Source organism: Coptis chinensis, chromosome 5, assembly GCF_015680905.1.
Source record: "Coptis chinensis isolate HL-2020 chromosome 5, ASM1568090v1, whole genome shotgun sequence".
Classification (NCBI taxonomy): Eukaryota; Viridiplantae; Streptophyta; class Magnoliopsida; order Ranunculales; family Ranunculaceae; genus Coptis; species Coptis chinensis.
The window spans coordinates 74,918,554-74,934,620 of NC_141460.1; the positions used below are offsets into that span (position 1 = coordinate 74,918,554).

Below are 16,067 nucleotides of genomic sequence, written 5' to 3' on the forward strand. Positions count from 1 at the left end.
TAGGTATAGCTATGAGCATGTCATTTTGCTATTCAGTAACCGCATGTAGGATGAGGTTCAGGAGCTCCTGGTTCCGTAGTACCAGGATGGCTTCAAACTTGACTTTGTAGGCTTGTACCATGTACTCCTTGATAAGACATTGATCATGCAGTATAGTTCCTTCAACTGTCTTGATCTCCTCAATAAAATATTTGGACTGCCGAATTCATGCTTTAGCCTGGAAATAAGCAAAGTTTCTATCCCCTTCAAGCTCCTCTTTGATGCATGCTCTTTGTTTCCACATAGTGGCTTCAGTGTGCATGAGATTTGAGATGAGTTTTTCCATTTCCATTTCTTGTAAATGAAGCTGGACAACAAAAGACTCCTGCTCTTGTTGTTTTTAGATGTCTTTGAGGGATTTATTTGCCTGAGTGATTTTATCTCTAGTGCCCCATTAGGTATTTTTGTGCCAGGCCTTTAGAGTACTCTTGAGTCTTTTGAGCTTGCGCATTACAAGACGAATAGGACCATCGCACATTGGCTCACTCCAGCTTAACTTTACCATGTTCATGAACTGATTGTGCTCTAGCCAGATCTTTCTAAACCTGAACGAAACATTGCCAGGCCTAGTGTTTTTGTTACACCATCCCATAACTGGTGAGTGGTCAGAGAACTTGCGTTGCAATATCTTGCATCTCCAGTTAGGATTCGCCAGCAACCAGTTGTTACTCACGAGTGCTCTGTCTATCTTCGCCAAAATTTGCTTCTTCCCTATTTGCCTATTATACCAGGAGAAGCTATGCCCCAGAATGGCTGTGTCCAAAAGAGCATTATTGTTTATGAAATCCACGAACCCATTCATTGCTCTTTGGTTCGGATACCTTCCACCTTTCTTCTCAGTTCTTGCGGTAATGGAGTTGAAGTCTCCAATTACAATCCAGGAAGTGTTTAGTGCACCAAAAACCCCAAGTTCTTCCCATAAGATTCTTCTTTGTATGTAGAAGCATTTGGCATGGACAAAAGATATGAAATGCTGATTCATATTTACAGTGATATGCTGGTCATTAATGGCAACCACATTCACCGCCAAGCTGTTCTTCCAAAAAACCCAGATATTGCCTGTTTTGCTATCCGAGTGGTTATGAGCAAAAATATTGTTGTAGCCCTTGTTAATCAGCCATGAAGGAGTAACAGTGGGCGCTATAAGAGGCTCCGCCAAACCGATCAAGTCTGGCTTGTACTTATGTATGATTTCTTTTAAGTATAACTTAGGAGATGTTCTTCTCATTCCACAAACATTCCAGAATAGGACATTCGTCATTGATTATGATGAGTTCTTTTTTCTCGCCCTTGTGGATGGAGGAGAGTACTCCTGCAACATCCATTGCAGCTTATTCTTTTTCTTTGCTATCAACACGGTATCAAAGCAAGCTATTTTTGCGGCTCAAATTACTCATGTTACTCCACATTAAAAAAATTGTCCACGTGTTAGCATTAGGCTAGCTCAAGATACGTAACCCATGTGTTAGATTATAATTGCATATCTCATGTCTAAAGCCTCTCAATCAAATATATAAAGAATTACTAAAAAAAAAATCAAATTCTCACATGGGGTATTTTTCGAGCTCTATTAAAATTCCACATCATCATCTCCTATTAAAATGGAAATTCCTCTCTTATTGAATTTTTTTAGGCACTTCTAATTAAAACAAAAATCATTCTCCTATTAAAACGAAAATTCTTCATCTATTAGAAGAAAAAAAAATCTAGCACTTCTGATTAAAACATGAATCATTCTCTTATTAAAACGATATCTCTCCCCCAGTTAAAAAACAGGTTTTTAAAACTTAATTAAAATAATTTGTTGAGAAATTAAAAAGAGTTGGCGACGAAAACATGAATCACGATTTGTTAGAAACTATATATATATACGATTGTTGAGCAAGTTTTTAAAAGAGCTGGTGCGTATGCACGGGTCTACTTTACTTTATAGTATATATATATATAATTCTAAGTCGTTCAAATTAATAATACTACCAAAAAAAACATAAATAAATATGAAACTATGAACAAACCTCAATTTTATTATCAATAAATTATTGTGCATAATATGTTGAAACCACACTTCACCAATATGGAATAATTTAACAAAACAAAACTTTCTAGATAACAGTATGAATGAAGAAGATGATGTTTCACAGAATAAAACAAATAACAATAAAAGAAATTACTTTTGATGATTGAGCCTTGCAAATGCAATGTACTAGAGACAAATTTCACTCCTATCCGAGTGCTCACAGTTCTTTAGGTGTCGTCTTCCCAGGATACAACAATCAGTTACTTCAAAATCATAACACAACAACTTCAAAGCCCTAGCGAACCTTTTAATAGATTTTTGTACTCTCAATAAAACTTCATAAATCGACAAGGAGAAAAGACATGGACAATTTTTGTCACTCTCAAAAGTTCTTTTCTCTTATTCAGATATTTTTTTCGAACATTCTTTGAATGAACAAGACAGGGGTTTAAATAAAATGAAAGTATCTCTTCAAACAGCTACCATGTCTGTTCCAGAGTCACTTTGTCTCTTCAAGCATGTCTTTCCAAGACAATGTTTAAAGAGTTTTATAACAAATATAAAAGAGAATGACAATTATCAAAAAACTAACCGCCAGTAACTTCTTGATAACTGTCTATGACATCCGAAAATAAAAACTAAGTCCCAACCATACAAGTCAAGTCCATGACCCCCAAGGCCCAATCATAGATCATAGAATATTTAATATATTCCTATGTCTATTTTGTTTGCATCCAACTTGGATTCCAAAATGTGTACCACTAGACCAACTTTTTAAAGTTGTTCAAGCACATCATCTTTCATATATGGGACTACTTTCTATTCACATTTAGATTTTCCAACATAATGTTGGGACGAATGTTGTATCACATAGTTCACTTCACTTTATTGATGTTTTTTTGGGTTAGTATTATTAATTTGAACGAGTTAGAACTTTATATTTATATAATAGGAATCGTGAATAATTGAAAAAAAAACTTGCATGCACTTCAGGCTTACGTTTGCTTCATCAGCTAGTCGCCTCCCCACGTATTTGTCAGTCTCGTCATCTCATGTTCTGTGTAGGTCCAAAAAACCAAACGGTCTTAGACCCAAATCAGCTTTCAAATTGACAATTTTTGGAATTGCTAAATCAAGCTGAGAATTACTGACCAGATGGTTATACAGGTACTAGCTTTATATTCGCCAACTTGGATTGAAAAAAATTAATGAATAATATAGATCCAAATTTATCAGAGTTACAATATAACTAGAAAGTAGACCCATGTATACGCACCGACTCTTTTAAAAATTTGCTCAATAATCATAACTATACATATATAAATTTTCTAACAAATCGTGATTCATGTTTTTGTCGCTAACCCGTTTTAATTTCCTAACAAATTGGTTTAATTAAGTTTTAAAAACCCGTTTTTTAATTGGGGAAAGGATCCCGTTTTAATTTAAAAGTGTGATTCTCGTTTTTAATAAGAGAATGATTTTCATTTTAATTAGAAGTGTTAGATTTTTCTTTTTCTGTAGGGGAGGAATTTCCATTATAATAGGATAAAGATTATCGTTTTAATTAGAAGTGCTAAAATTTCTCTTTTCAATAGAAGAGAAATTCCCGTTTTAATAGGAGTTGATGAGGTGGAATTTTACAAGAGCTAGAAAAATACCCCTTGTGAGAGCTTTAATATTAAGACTAGCTTGTAGGCCCGTGCATACGCAACGGCTCTTTTGAAAACATTTAGATTTTTTTTAGAAAATTAAGACTACCGTTTTAGTCACTAACCCGTTTTAGTTTTCTAACAAATTGTTTTAAATGAAGTTTTAATTAAATTTTAAAAACCCATTTTTTCAATTGGGAGAGAGATCTTATTTTCATAGGAGAATAATTCCCATTTTAATTAGATATGCTAGATTTTCTCTTTTCAATAGGGGAGAAATTCCCATTTTAATAGGAGAATGATTCCCGCTTTAATTAGAAGTGCTAGAATTATAATAATAATAAAAGATCATTTTTCAAATAGAAGAGAAATTCCCATTTTAATAGGAGATGACGTGGAATTTTAATAGAGCTCGAAAAATACCCCTTGTGGGAGCTTTAATATTAAGACTCGAAAGTAGGCCCGTGCACACGCACCGACTCTTTTGAAAATATGTTCAACAATCATAACTATATACATATAGAAATTTTCGAACAAATCGTGATCATAACTATATACATATAGAAATTTTCTAACAAATCGTGATTCCCGTTTTAGTTGCTAACCTGTTGTAATTTCATAACAAATTATTTTAATTAAGTTTTAAAAACCCGTTTTAATTTTCTAACAAATTGTTTTAATTAAGTTTTATAAACCAATTTTTTTAACCCCATTTTAATAGTTGACTTAATTTAGAAATATGATTTCCATTTTAATAGGAGAATGATTTTAGTTTTAATTAGATATGCTATATTTTTCCTTTTCAATAAGGAAGGAATTCCCGTTTTAATAGGAAAAAAATTCTCATTTTAATTAGAAGTGTTTTTTTTTTTTTTTTTTCTAATAGAGGAGGAATTTCTGTTTTAATAGGGAATTGATTCTCATTTTAATTAGAAGTGTCTAATAAATAGGAAAGAAATTTCCGTTTTAATAAGAAGTATCTAGTTTATAAGCCCATGCATATACACCGGTTCTTTTAAAAATATGTAGATTTTTTTTAGAAAATTGGGACTACCGTTTTAGTCACTAATCCGTTTTAATTTTCTAACAAATTATTTTTCATGAAGTTTTAATTAAGTTTTAAAAACCTATTTTTTCAATTGGGAGAGATATTCTGTTTTAATAGGAAAAGAATTCTCATTTTAATTAAAAGTGCTAGAATTTGTTTTAATAGGAGAATAATTCCCATTATAATAGGAAAGGAATTCCCATTATTAAAAAAGATTTCCGTTTTCAAATAGGAGAGAAATTTATGTTTTAATAGGAGATGACGTGAAATTTTAATAGAGCTCGAAAAATACTCCTTGTGGGAGCTTTAATATTAAGATATAAATATAGATATAGATAGATATGGACCTCAGGTATAGGCAATGGGAAACAATGAGAAGTGATAACATCTGAACACCAAAGTTGAAATACATCCACCAATTGGCAGCAACAGATTACACATAACCCAAGAGACCTCCCTTCCATTCAAGTATCTTCCATGCACCCCTAATCCCTTGTTAAAATGTAGAGTTGAAATTGCAAGAAAATGTTTCCCTCCGAGAGATTATAGAAATCCGGAACTCAGTGTGGCATCTGTCCGTCAGTCAGGACGGACAGGAAGTTGCACTGAATAATTGGTTTGGTGTGACTGAATTGGTCAGTGCTTTCCTTTGATCAGGATCTAGACTAGGGAATCCCAGGCAGGCACCAGTGCAAGCAATCCTGCATACCCTCTGTGGGTCTAATGGTGTACTTCGACAAGTGGCCTTCGTCTCTCAGCTGAGAAATAGCAGTACTATCCAAGATCTTAACCTTCAAACCCTTTACGGCACTCTCAATAACAGGGTCACTAGATTCATCTTGCAGGACTTCACTTCCACCAGCCAACGGAATGCTATTATCACATGTCCCCCCAGTGTTCCAATCCCCATTAAAAAAATGCCTAGGTGAGATTGTCCAGAAGAAAGCTCTGAGTTGTGGCTGCTGAAGAAGCTGTGAATCCAACCACTTAACAACACTATGAACTGTAAATTTTTTTGCATTTGCCATTTCTGCCAGTTTCTTATCATTGTTAGGCCTGCCATCAACATACATCACCCAGCAGTTGCCTACTAGCTTACCTTTATTCCAATGATGCCCTGTATTAAGTACCAAGACATCAAACTTGTACAGATAGTCTCGCAAGAATGCTGCTGGACGATCGAGATGCATGGCATACTCAGTTTTTGGATCAGTAATGTTAAGGGGCTCCAGGTCGCAAAGAGTTGCAGACCAGTAATAAAGAATGGTTGTATTGCTGCTCGGAACCGATAAGCCCAACAATCAGGACGAATAGCACCACGAGCTTTGACGAGGCCATAGTGGCTTCCAATATTGTGAACATCTGGGATCTCTTCACCCCCAGTAACCATACATATAAGTGACTGAAACTGTTGCCTTCCCAAAGAATCCCCTACAAAAGCAATAGTTTTGTCCTGCATCCTAGGATCCAAAATCACCATTATGAAAACTCACCAATATAATTAGTCAGAATTCTGGAAAAGTAAATTGTTTGACCAGAAAATGAGTACACAAGAATAAGTAGCTTTTCTCCTATAAAGTGAAAAACTTGAACAACAAAACAGTGATGCATACCTTCTCAAGAATGTTGTCTTTTCAAATTCAGGCATCCTGCAATTTTCAGGCTGCCATTTGAAGGTCTCATAGGAAAAATCTGTTCGCTGGGTGAGCCTACAAGCCCACATCTCTGACAGCCACTGCTTACACCTAAACCGAGAGTACAATGGCCTCCTTCTGTCGGCAACCCATCTGCCCTTTGCATAATTACAATCTGTGGGGGTAAACAATCATAAATCATGAAAAAAAATTCAGCATAAAATAAAAAATATTCCGATTTTTAAGGGCAACAGAACGTTACCAAAACCTATATTGAATTAAGGTAGGCCAAAGTCTAATTACCCTATTATCATATTATCACATGGGCCAAAAACTTAAAAACCTTTTAATATTAGGTCTTGGCCTATTGACTGACCTTTGACTTTGTTTACAATTAAGAAACTTTGTATGTGAGAAGTGATGGTGTGAAATTTAGATGGGCCAAAACCTATATTGAATTAAGGGTGGGCCAAAAACTAAAAAACCCATATATAATCATGGGCCTCTCCACTTATGTTTTAAGTAAAACTAGCTAATTGGCCCGGCTATTGCTGGGCTTACTGCATTCATAGTGGATGATCTTATGATTAAGCTAGTTGGATACGAAACATGTTTACATTGTATTTCAATTCGTACAAACGTTAATGAATATTCGTATACAGTAATATAATCAACAAAGGATGGAGATTGCTAAAATCCAATTGTGCATGGCTGAGGAGTGGAATTAGTAAATGAGTTGTTGGTGGAATTCATGTATGCGCAATCACAACCAAGTGACGAATAGTATAAAGAAATTGACCAATATTTTTGTGCATCTCTCAAAGAGAAATCCCCACTATCTTCTAATGACAACAAAATTCACATGACACGATTTACATGATAAATTACACTCTTCTTTCATAAACTAAATACATGTCAATTACATAATTACATTGACTAAGGTAACTCCAAACTTTGTAGCTAGATCAACTGTAAAATTATTTAATTGATTTCCAAGAGTTTCTTAGTACATGGTCTATTCCTTTCCTCCAGCTTGAGACCGTGCAAGGGACTTTATGGCCGCATCCACTAAGTACCCAGTCGTTTGTAAAAGAAAACGCCCATTCATTTTGTTTTTTAAAAGCCTGCTACTAATTTGTATTGGGGTTTGGTACCCAACACTTTCGCATTGATGTACTAAAAAACGGCATTCAAATAGTAGTTCTAATCCTCAATATATGCTTCAAAAAAGACTTAGTCCTTCTCAAAAGAGAATCAATGCTCAAGCAGAACCGAACCTGACATTCCAGAGAGGGAGATTTTTCAAGTAAAATCCAAGTAAAATAAACAATTATCCATAGCTACTGATCATAACAATACATTATACTTTAATAAATCAATACCTTAATACCTCAAATATAGATAAATTATGCAAACAATTAATTAAAAGCAAGCTAAAATTATCAATATATAATTATCTGTGCCAAGCATTCAACTGAATTCGTATACTGAAGGCGGAACCCAACATATTAATCTGATTCACTTATGGATAAATACCCATGTCACTTGATTACATCAATTTGCATAGAAAAAAGTAGTATAACAAAATTGAAAAAAGAAAGCGTATCCTAACAACACACGTTTGAAAGTGCATAAACCCAATTCTTAAAATCAGTAAACTCCTAATCACTACTCACCCAAAACGAAAGCACGAAAAAATACCTGTCATGTCAGTAGCTAGTAATCCAAGGTACTTAGTAATTAGGAAAATATGAGTCAGCTTGTCCTGAAAAAATACACAGACACATTCCAATAAACTCAGCCCATTCAAATTAATAACACAATCAATCAAACAAATAATACTTTCTTTTGAGTGATAACACATACGGAATCCTTCCCTCGAACACCAATCGAAGTTATACCAGCCAACTTTACCTTCTTAAATGCATACTTTGCCAACCGAAGAAAGATTAAATCTTTTCAATTGATCGATTCAAATTGTGAAGTCGTGAAAATGGACAGAGAATTTAGTTATTTCCACATCAATCATCCAATTGCAGGTTATAAAAACCACATTAAGCATGTTCCAGCATCAATGTCAATATGGCAAAAATTGCAAAGCTTCCATGATACCAAGCTACAACTAAGCAAACACTTGAATGGAAATGGCAAACATAGATTACCTTGTCAGGAAAAGGAGCAGTATTTCCCAGCGCCTTTATTAGCACTCAAACCACCACTATCTTCCGCCGCCATGGCTTTCTCGTAACTCTCAACATTTTCCCTTGAATTAGTATCACTCCCAACACCACCTTCTCCAATCTGACCACACAATTCACTCTCCTCCTTCTCCTCAGAAATCATAATAACAGTAGCAGCCTTAGCAGCATTAGCCAATCTAGTCCTAGCTCTCACACCACTAATCTTCTTCTTACTACAACTCTTCTTATTATTATTCTTAATCTCAATTCCAACTACCACTTTCCCTTTCCCATCCGGAATTTTTTAAACTCGTATACTTGAGAAATCATAAATTCTGCAATGATAAAGACGGTCTGCTTTTTATCCACTATCCACAGATATGAACCAACATAATAAAATAATGATCACATTTATTTGTTATTGAAACAGGGATACCTGGAAACAAAGAGTCCTCCAGAATTTTGGTGTTCGCTTGATAACATATGATCTTCCTGGATTTGGCAAGAGTGACCCTCATCCCAATAGAAACCTTAACACGTCACCCCTGGATATGTTGCATCTAACAGACGCCCAAAGGCAAAGAAAAGAATAAGCATAATAAAAATCAAAACTTTGGTTTATTTCTTTGACTTTAGATATGAAAATTAATGGGTTTTGAAAAGGGAGAAAAAAACTTACCAACATTGAAACCAATTTGAGAGAGTTTTGTAACGGCGGAGAAAGCATGACAGAGAAAGTGGTGAGAGCTTTCTCTTCTCTTAGTCATCGTTTTTGTTCGGTGAGAGAGAGGGAAAGAGGTGTGAAGGGACTATAACTATAAATATATTATTGCAACTCTTTTAAGCGTAAATGTAGAAGGAATATATAAAACTACAATAACAGTGTGCCTTGCTAATGCAAGTTGCTGAGTTTGTACTCTTATCGCCTCACTCCTGAATTTATTAGATGGTCAAATACAATTTAAGACTATCTTCAGGACATCAAAAACACTTCGAAGTAACTCAAACCATGTTGAGCAGGACATCAAGACTGGAAACAACAAATAAACAGATGCACAACACAATTGTGTGGATAATCAACAACCAGTACATGGTGTAGGCACTCCCTCCAATTGGCATATTATGATTGATCACCATAAATCTATATCAAAATAAGTATCAAAACACAGCACAAACACTTTTGGATTTTGAACCACTTTACATTCTCAGAGGATTGATCACCCTAAGTCTATATCAAAATAAGTAGCAAAACACAGCACAAACACTTTTGACTTTTGAACCACTTTACATTTCTCAGAGGATCGAAATGGATCACTGGTGAGTTGTCACACCCCGAATTTCGACAGAATTCGGAAAAACATTATTTGTCCCCGACCCTTCGATCTCCGAGGTGTGACGCACTCTCCACTCCCAAAAACCCATAAACAGTTTTAAAAATATGCGGATAATTAAAAACCAATAAAAATTTTAACTTAAACAGCAGTCATCTTCATTACCAAAAATAATTTACAAATGAAAATGCAAATAATATTATCTCAACTGAAAATCTATATCACCTTAAGGGAAAACAAAACACAACCGAATGCGGTTAACGCAAAAACCACAGCAAACAACCAATCTTCTTCCTGTCAAGACTTATCAACTATGTTCATTTAATGAACACACCCGATAAGCAAACATGCAAATCGAATTGACATTATAAACAATCTTTGGTGTGAGTAAGCCCTAAAATACAAATATATTTATACATATATATATACAATCCACAAGGCGGTTAGTTCCTCCACCGCGCTTTAACTTTCAACGACAAATACAACATCCTTAAGAATAATAATTAAAGGCGGTAGTTGCTCCAGAGGCCTTAACTTCACACTAACCAATAAACTATCGCATCATAAATAAAGGCGGTAGTTCCTCCATTAATTTTAGGTTCAACTAAACAAATAACCAAACAAACGTATTAAATCGTTACCTCATTTCATGCTTTCAATCCGAGTGGGGTCGTCTACGCCCAAGTAATTAGTTTGACCCACCCTTACGCAAAACCATATACAATCCTCTATCTAAAGATACATCATTAGCGGATATATTACCATAATTATATTAATTAAGGCTTTCTTTGTGTGTCCCTAAAATCACGTCGTATCTATGTCTTACCTAGTTTCCGGCTACCACAATCGCTACCCAACGCCCGAACATGTACATCCACATGCCTCCCTTACATAATGAGCCAATGCGTAACCACCACGGCGGGATGCGACACCGGTAAATCCTCACACGGAAGCCAAATCTATGTAAACCGCCACTATTAGGCATAAAATATTGCGCATCATCGTTCTATTTTAATAAGCGGAATAATCAAGCCACTATTCGGCTACGCCCGGAGGGCCATTAAATTTTAAGCGAACGCCGGGGGGGGCCGAAGGCCATTAAATTTTAAGCGAAACGCCCGGAAAGGGCCAATCACATGAGTTGTGGTAGTCGGGTTCTAGGATTTTCGTTACGTAATTTATTGGTGTCATACATATATTAATGACTCATAATCATTTCTACTATACCACGTGCGGGTCAATTACCTTATTGCACTAAGCCACAATACATAGAAATATCTCGGTTACCTCATAACCATTTTCATTCTTTCACGTGCCAATATATTATTGCACTACACCAACTCCGGTGGGCAAATATTACCAATACTATAATAGCATCTCACATATAAAATAATGGAGTGTATATACATTTCTCCATGATATTGCATTAATATAAATATCAAAGATATTATATCATGTCACAATGCTTCAACGTATCACATACATTTTTATTATAACGTATTAGGAATATAATATCTCCTAACATCTCAATATCGTCCACGTCAAAAAATACACAACATCAATGTCAAATCTTTTTTTAGATAATGACAACCAAATATATACCGGCTTCCACAAACATTTTATTACTATATGTGTCCATATAATATACAACATAAAGCGTAGCACAATTAGGCGATCCGCGTCCACAATCAAAGCCCAATATATATATGCTTTACACACTACTCACGTCAAATCTAAATTAGATAATGACAAACCCAAATTATATAATATCCGACAACGTTCTATTATTACCTTTATCCATATAGTCAAATATGTGAAAAACTGGAAAAGTCAACATTTACAGTCAACGGTCAACACATCATGGTCAAGGTCAAAGTCAACACATCATGGTCAAAGTCAACACATCATGGTCAAAATCAAAGTCAACCCATCATGGTCAAAGTCAACACATCATGGTCAACGTCAAAATCAACACGTCATGGTCGAAGTCAAACTGTCATTGTCAAAGTCAAACTGGCGTTTCCGTGTTTGACAAGTTCAGGGTCATAGCCATGGTTCATGGCTAAGGTCAAAGGTGTATGGCTCATGGGCTCATGACCAAGGTCATGGTTCGGACCCAACTGGCCAAGCCCAAACCTTAAAACCCGGAAGTCTAAAACCAATTTATTAATTCTACCCGACCCAAATGGGATCTATATTAAATTATATGGGTGGCCCTGTAAAGCAATAATTCGCCCAAAACTTAATTAGTTTGGCCCAAATCCGGAATATAACTCGGCCCACAACTAACACTAAACTGAAATTTCGGTCCAACCACTATTGAAATTTCGGCCAAGCCAATAAAACATTTCGGCCCAACAACTTAACTAAAAACCGGCCCAACCAAACTAATGTTTTTGGCCCAAATAATTAACCCACACCCGCCCAACCCAAAGCGGCTAAGGCCCAAGCCCAAATCGTCTACAGTGCTTCTTCCTCACCCATTCTCTCCTCCACCACCACCAAAATCGACCGGCCAGTCCTCCACACAACCACCCCTTTCAATCCATCGGTTTTACTCATTTAGAAAACCCCTACAACTTTAACAAAACCGAAAACTCTAATTCTTAACTTCACATATCGACCCAAAACTAGATCTGAGAGTTTACTGCCGCCATTAATGGCTCTTCAAAGCTTCAGCCTAACTAGAACAGCCTCACTCCTAATCCCGACGTCCATCATATACCAACAACCAATTCAAATACCCAAACAAAACCCAACAACAAGGTTTGAATAAAAAAAACGATTTACTGTCAGCCGCCATTGCCGCTGTTCAAAGCTTTAACAGCCCTCATTCCATCGTCAAAACCGAAACCCCACACTTCCCAATCACCCATTCCGAAACTGTATAACAGTTCATCACAACCAAAAGACATAACGGTTCAACCAAAATTTTCGGAGGATTCGCCCTCTAAAAGCTTTGGTGACCCACCGACCACAACCCCCAAGCCGGTTCAATCCACAATTCGTTGGGTTTTGATCCCCATTAACAACCAAATTCACAGTAAATAAAAATGCAAACAGAGAAAGCAAGGGAAAAGAAATGACGATTTCTCTAACGGGGCTTTAACTGCCCTTAACCGGCCATAAAGCTTGGACAGTTGAATCTAAACTTTTGAGTTTCGAAGTTTTTTTAACGCGACGTAGCGCCGCCCGAATAATGAACAGTAAAATTTAATGAAAACCTAGGATAATAAAACAAAACGGTTTTGGTATTCCGGTGAAATAGCAAAATAGCTACTCATCTGAATGAACAGCTCCTACGAATTCCTCCGAGTCCGAAATCGGCTCCACCCTCCAAAGAAACTTCTTCTCTCTGCCTCCATTTTCATTATTTTATTATTCTCTGAACCCTATTTTCTAGAAAAATGTGTTTATATACTTGGGTCCGAAACCCACGCCCAACGCAGACTCGGGCCCAAAACCAGGCCCACGTATCCCGAGTCCAATCCGACGAATTTTGAAAATAAATAATTAAATTAATTAATAAATGATAAAATACGTATTTAAAAATACGGGCGTTACATGAGTGGTAAGGATGATCATCGGACCGAAGAAAGACTTGTTCTCATGGAGGTGTTGCTACAATCGCGGAGAAAGATGCTAAAAGACGATCTGAGGAATGATTCATTATAATGCTCTGTCCTAGAAAAAAGTGTAAACTGAATCAATTGAAATTTAATGGAGCAAAACTTATATTAACGTAGCCTCCTCTCGAACCCACAGATCACTTGTTGCTTGTTTCCAGTCCAAAAACAGGCTGGCCAGGGAATAATACAGGAGAATTAGCAATGACTAATGAACTCAGAAGATTGTTGGAAGTCCTCCTTTGCTAGAGTAGTCTAATACTAAGTATAGTCACTATGTCCATCTAGAATCCCGTCAGAGAGAGGAACATACAATCAATACAATCAATACGTAGTATAAGAAAAGAAAATATGACAAAAATTGCAAAACTTCCATGATACCAAGCTACAACTAAGCAAACACTTGAATAGAAATGGCAAACATAGATTACCTTGTCAGGAAAAGGAGCAGTATTGCCTTCTTCTTCTTGCCCAGCGGCTTTATTAGCACTCAAACCACCACTATCTTCCGCCGCCATGACTTTCTCGTAACTCTCAACCTTTTCCCTTGAATTAGTATCACTCCCAACACCACCTTCTCCAATCCGACCACGCAATTCACTCTCCTCCTCCTCCTCAGAAATCATAATAACAGTAGCAGCCTTAGCAATAATTCAAAGTTAAAAATAAATTATTGAATGAAATACATTGGAACTGGTTGATCAGAAGGCTTGTTTAAACTTTCCCCTTTCGACTTTTTATATTTGGTTCTTCGATTGACATAGAACCAATATCTAAAACCTGGTAGTAGGGGAGAATAATAGTTAGTTTTTAAGAGGTGGATGCATATCGATGTTTTGTGTGTGTGTGTGTGTGTGTCTCAAGCCATACAATATATCCTTGGGTAGATAGTACCTGCGAGCTTTTCAGAGCATCAGATTTATCATGATTGGAAGTGGAAAGAAGTTTCTCTGCTCTCTCCAAAGCAATCTCCGCATCATTAACACGTTTAGTAGCCTCAACTTCAAATGCAACTGCCTGTTCTGCTAGGTGCATTATATTTGCCACATCCTCCTCTGCTTTCAAAGCATTCATTTGTGCTCTCTCTGCGACCTCACTAAGTCTGTCTACTTCCTTCTGCATCTCCTCTTTTTTACTTTGTAACCGACTCAACTCCGACTGACATTTTTCCAAATTATTTCTACAGTTGACTATCTCATCCTGAGCAACCAAAAGTACCTCTTCTTCCACTGAAATCGACACCAAATTTTTTTCCCCATTCTCTGTATCACCCTCTACTGAATCATCAACAAAGAAACCCGTTTCTTTCGCAGATTCTAAAGACTCTACCGCGAATTGAAGTCTAGCTTCTGCCATAGAAAACGCCATGGTTGCTTTAATTTCTGCACAACTTCTTTCGTAACACCCTCCTCATTAATAACATCTTTAATATTACCCAAAACAAAAAACGACGGCATTCAGATTTTTTGAGAGAGAGAGAGAGATTTGGTTTATGAAACGCTAATTTTGAACTTCTTTTGCCATTTCTTTGACCGTATCCTGTAAAAACTTTGCATATTCTATCCTTGCAGTAAGTTAGGGTTCCTGAGTTACTATGGAGAGCTCTCACTTTTCAGGTTTCTTTTTGTTTAAGAATGGAGATAAGAGCAAGAGAGAGGTTTTTCTTTTAGACTTTCTGTTTTGGATTTTTTTACGAATAATTGAAAAGGGCGTGGATTTGTTTTTTTTTCCTGCAGAGGGTGACGTGTCTCTATTAGAATAAAAAGAGGGCTGACGTGTTTCACTCGGAGCATTCTCAACTACTCAGTATTCATGGTCTTTGATGTATTTGCCATAATTAATCACTAGCTTGTAGGTCGTTCATACGCAACGACTCTTTTAAAAATATTTAGATTTTTTTTAGAAAATTGGGACTACCGTTTTAGTCGCTAACCCGTTTTATTTTCTAACAAATTGTTTTAAATAAAGTTTTAATTAAGTTTTAAAAACCCATTTTTTCAATTGGGAGAGAGATCATGTTTTAATAGGAGAATAATTCCCGTTTTAATTAGATATGCTAAATTTTTCCTTTTCAATAGGGGAGGAATTTCCATTTTAATAGGAGAATGATTCCCACTTTAATTAGAAGTGCTAGAATTTGTTTGAGAATAATTTTGTGGACATACAACTATTTGTTGTCCATAAAACCTCATGTGCTGATTGGTGGAGAGGCTGCCCAAAAAAACTATTTACCTGCCTGAAAAAACTGTTTATCTGGCCCACAAAGTGTTTAGACCAATGAGAAGTTTGTCCACAAATTCGCTCTCAATTTGTTTTAATAGGAAATAAATTCCTGTTATAATAAGAGAGGAATTCCTGTTATAAAAAAAGATTCCCGTTTTTCAAATAGGAGAGAAATTCTCGTTTTAATAGGAGATGACGTTGAATTTTAATAGAGCTCAAAAAATACACCTTGTGGGAGCTTTAATATTAAGATATAGATGTCACAATTAGTTTATGTTTGTATATATAGCATAAGAAAATTTACTAGACTAATGGATTAT

At 36.0% G+C, this 16,067-nt stretch overlaps 2 protein-coding genes and 1 long non-coding RNA gene across 4 annotated transcripts; all 3 read right to left on the reverse strand.

The window, feature by feature from the left end:
- Positions 1-433: 433 nt before the first annotated feature.
- On the reverse strand, positions 434-1,300 carry LOC147498889 (uncharacterized). The gene has a single exon (XM_086563368.1). The coding sequence runs from the start codon at positions 1,298-1,300 to the stop codon at positions 434-436; it is 867 nt and encodes a 288-aa protein (XP_086419494.1).
- A 3,808-nt stretch (positions 1,301-5,108) lies between these two features.
- On the reverse strand, positions 5,109-9,887 carry LOC147498890 (protein trichome birefringence-like 14). Its single transcript, XM_086560747.1, is given in 7 exon segments — positions 5,109-6,041; positions 6,044-6,213; positions 6,367-6,562; positions 8,089-8,152; positions 8,550-8,902; positions 9,004-9,127; positions 9,247-9,887. Coding segments are annotated over 4 exon segments (996 nt in total). The 5' UTR covers positions 8,096-8,152; positions 8,550-8,902; positions 9,004-9,127; positions 9,247-9,887; the 3' UTR covers positions 5,109-5,418.
- A 3,674-nt stretch (positions 9,888-13,561) lies between these two features.
- On the reverse strand, positions 13,562-14,243 carry LOC147498891 (uncharacterized). 2 transcript variants are annotated; one of them, XR_015195631.1, is made up of 2 exons: positions 13,956-14,243; positions 13,562-13,697 (listed from the first exon to the last, which is right to left on the reverse strand). It is a non-coding gene; the product is annotated as an uncharacterized LOC147498891 (long non-coding RNA). The 2 variants fall into 2 exon arrangements; XR_015195632.1 differs by having other exon boundaries at positions 13,562-13,808.
- Between the last annotated feature and the right edge of the window lie 1,824 nt (positions 14,244-16,067).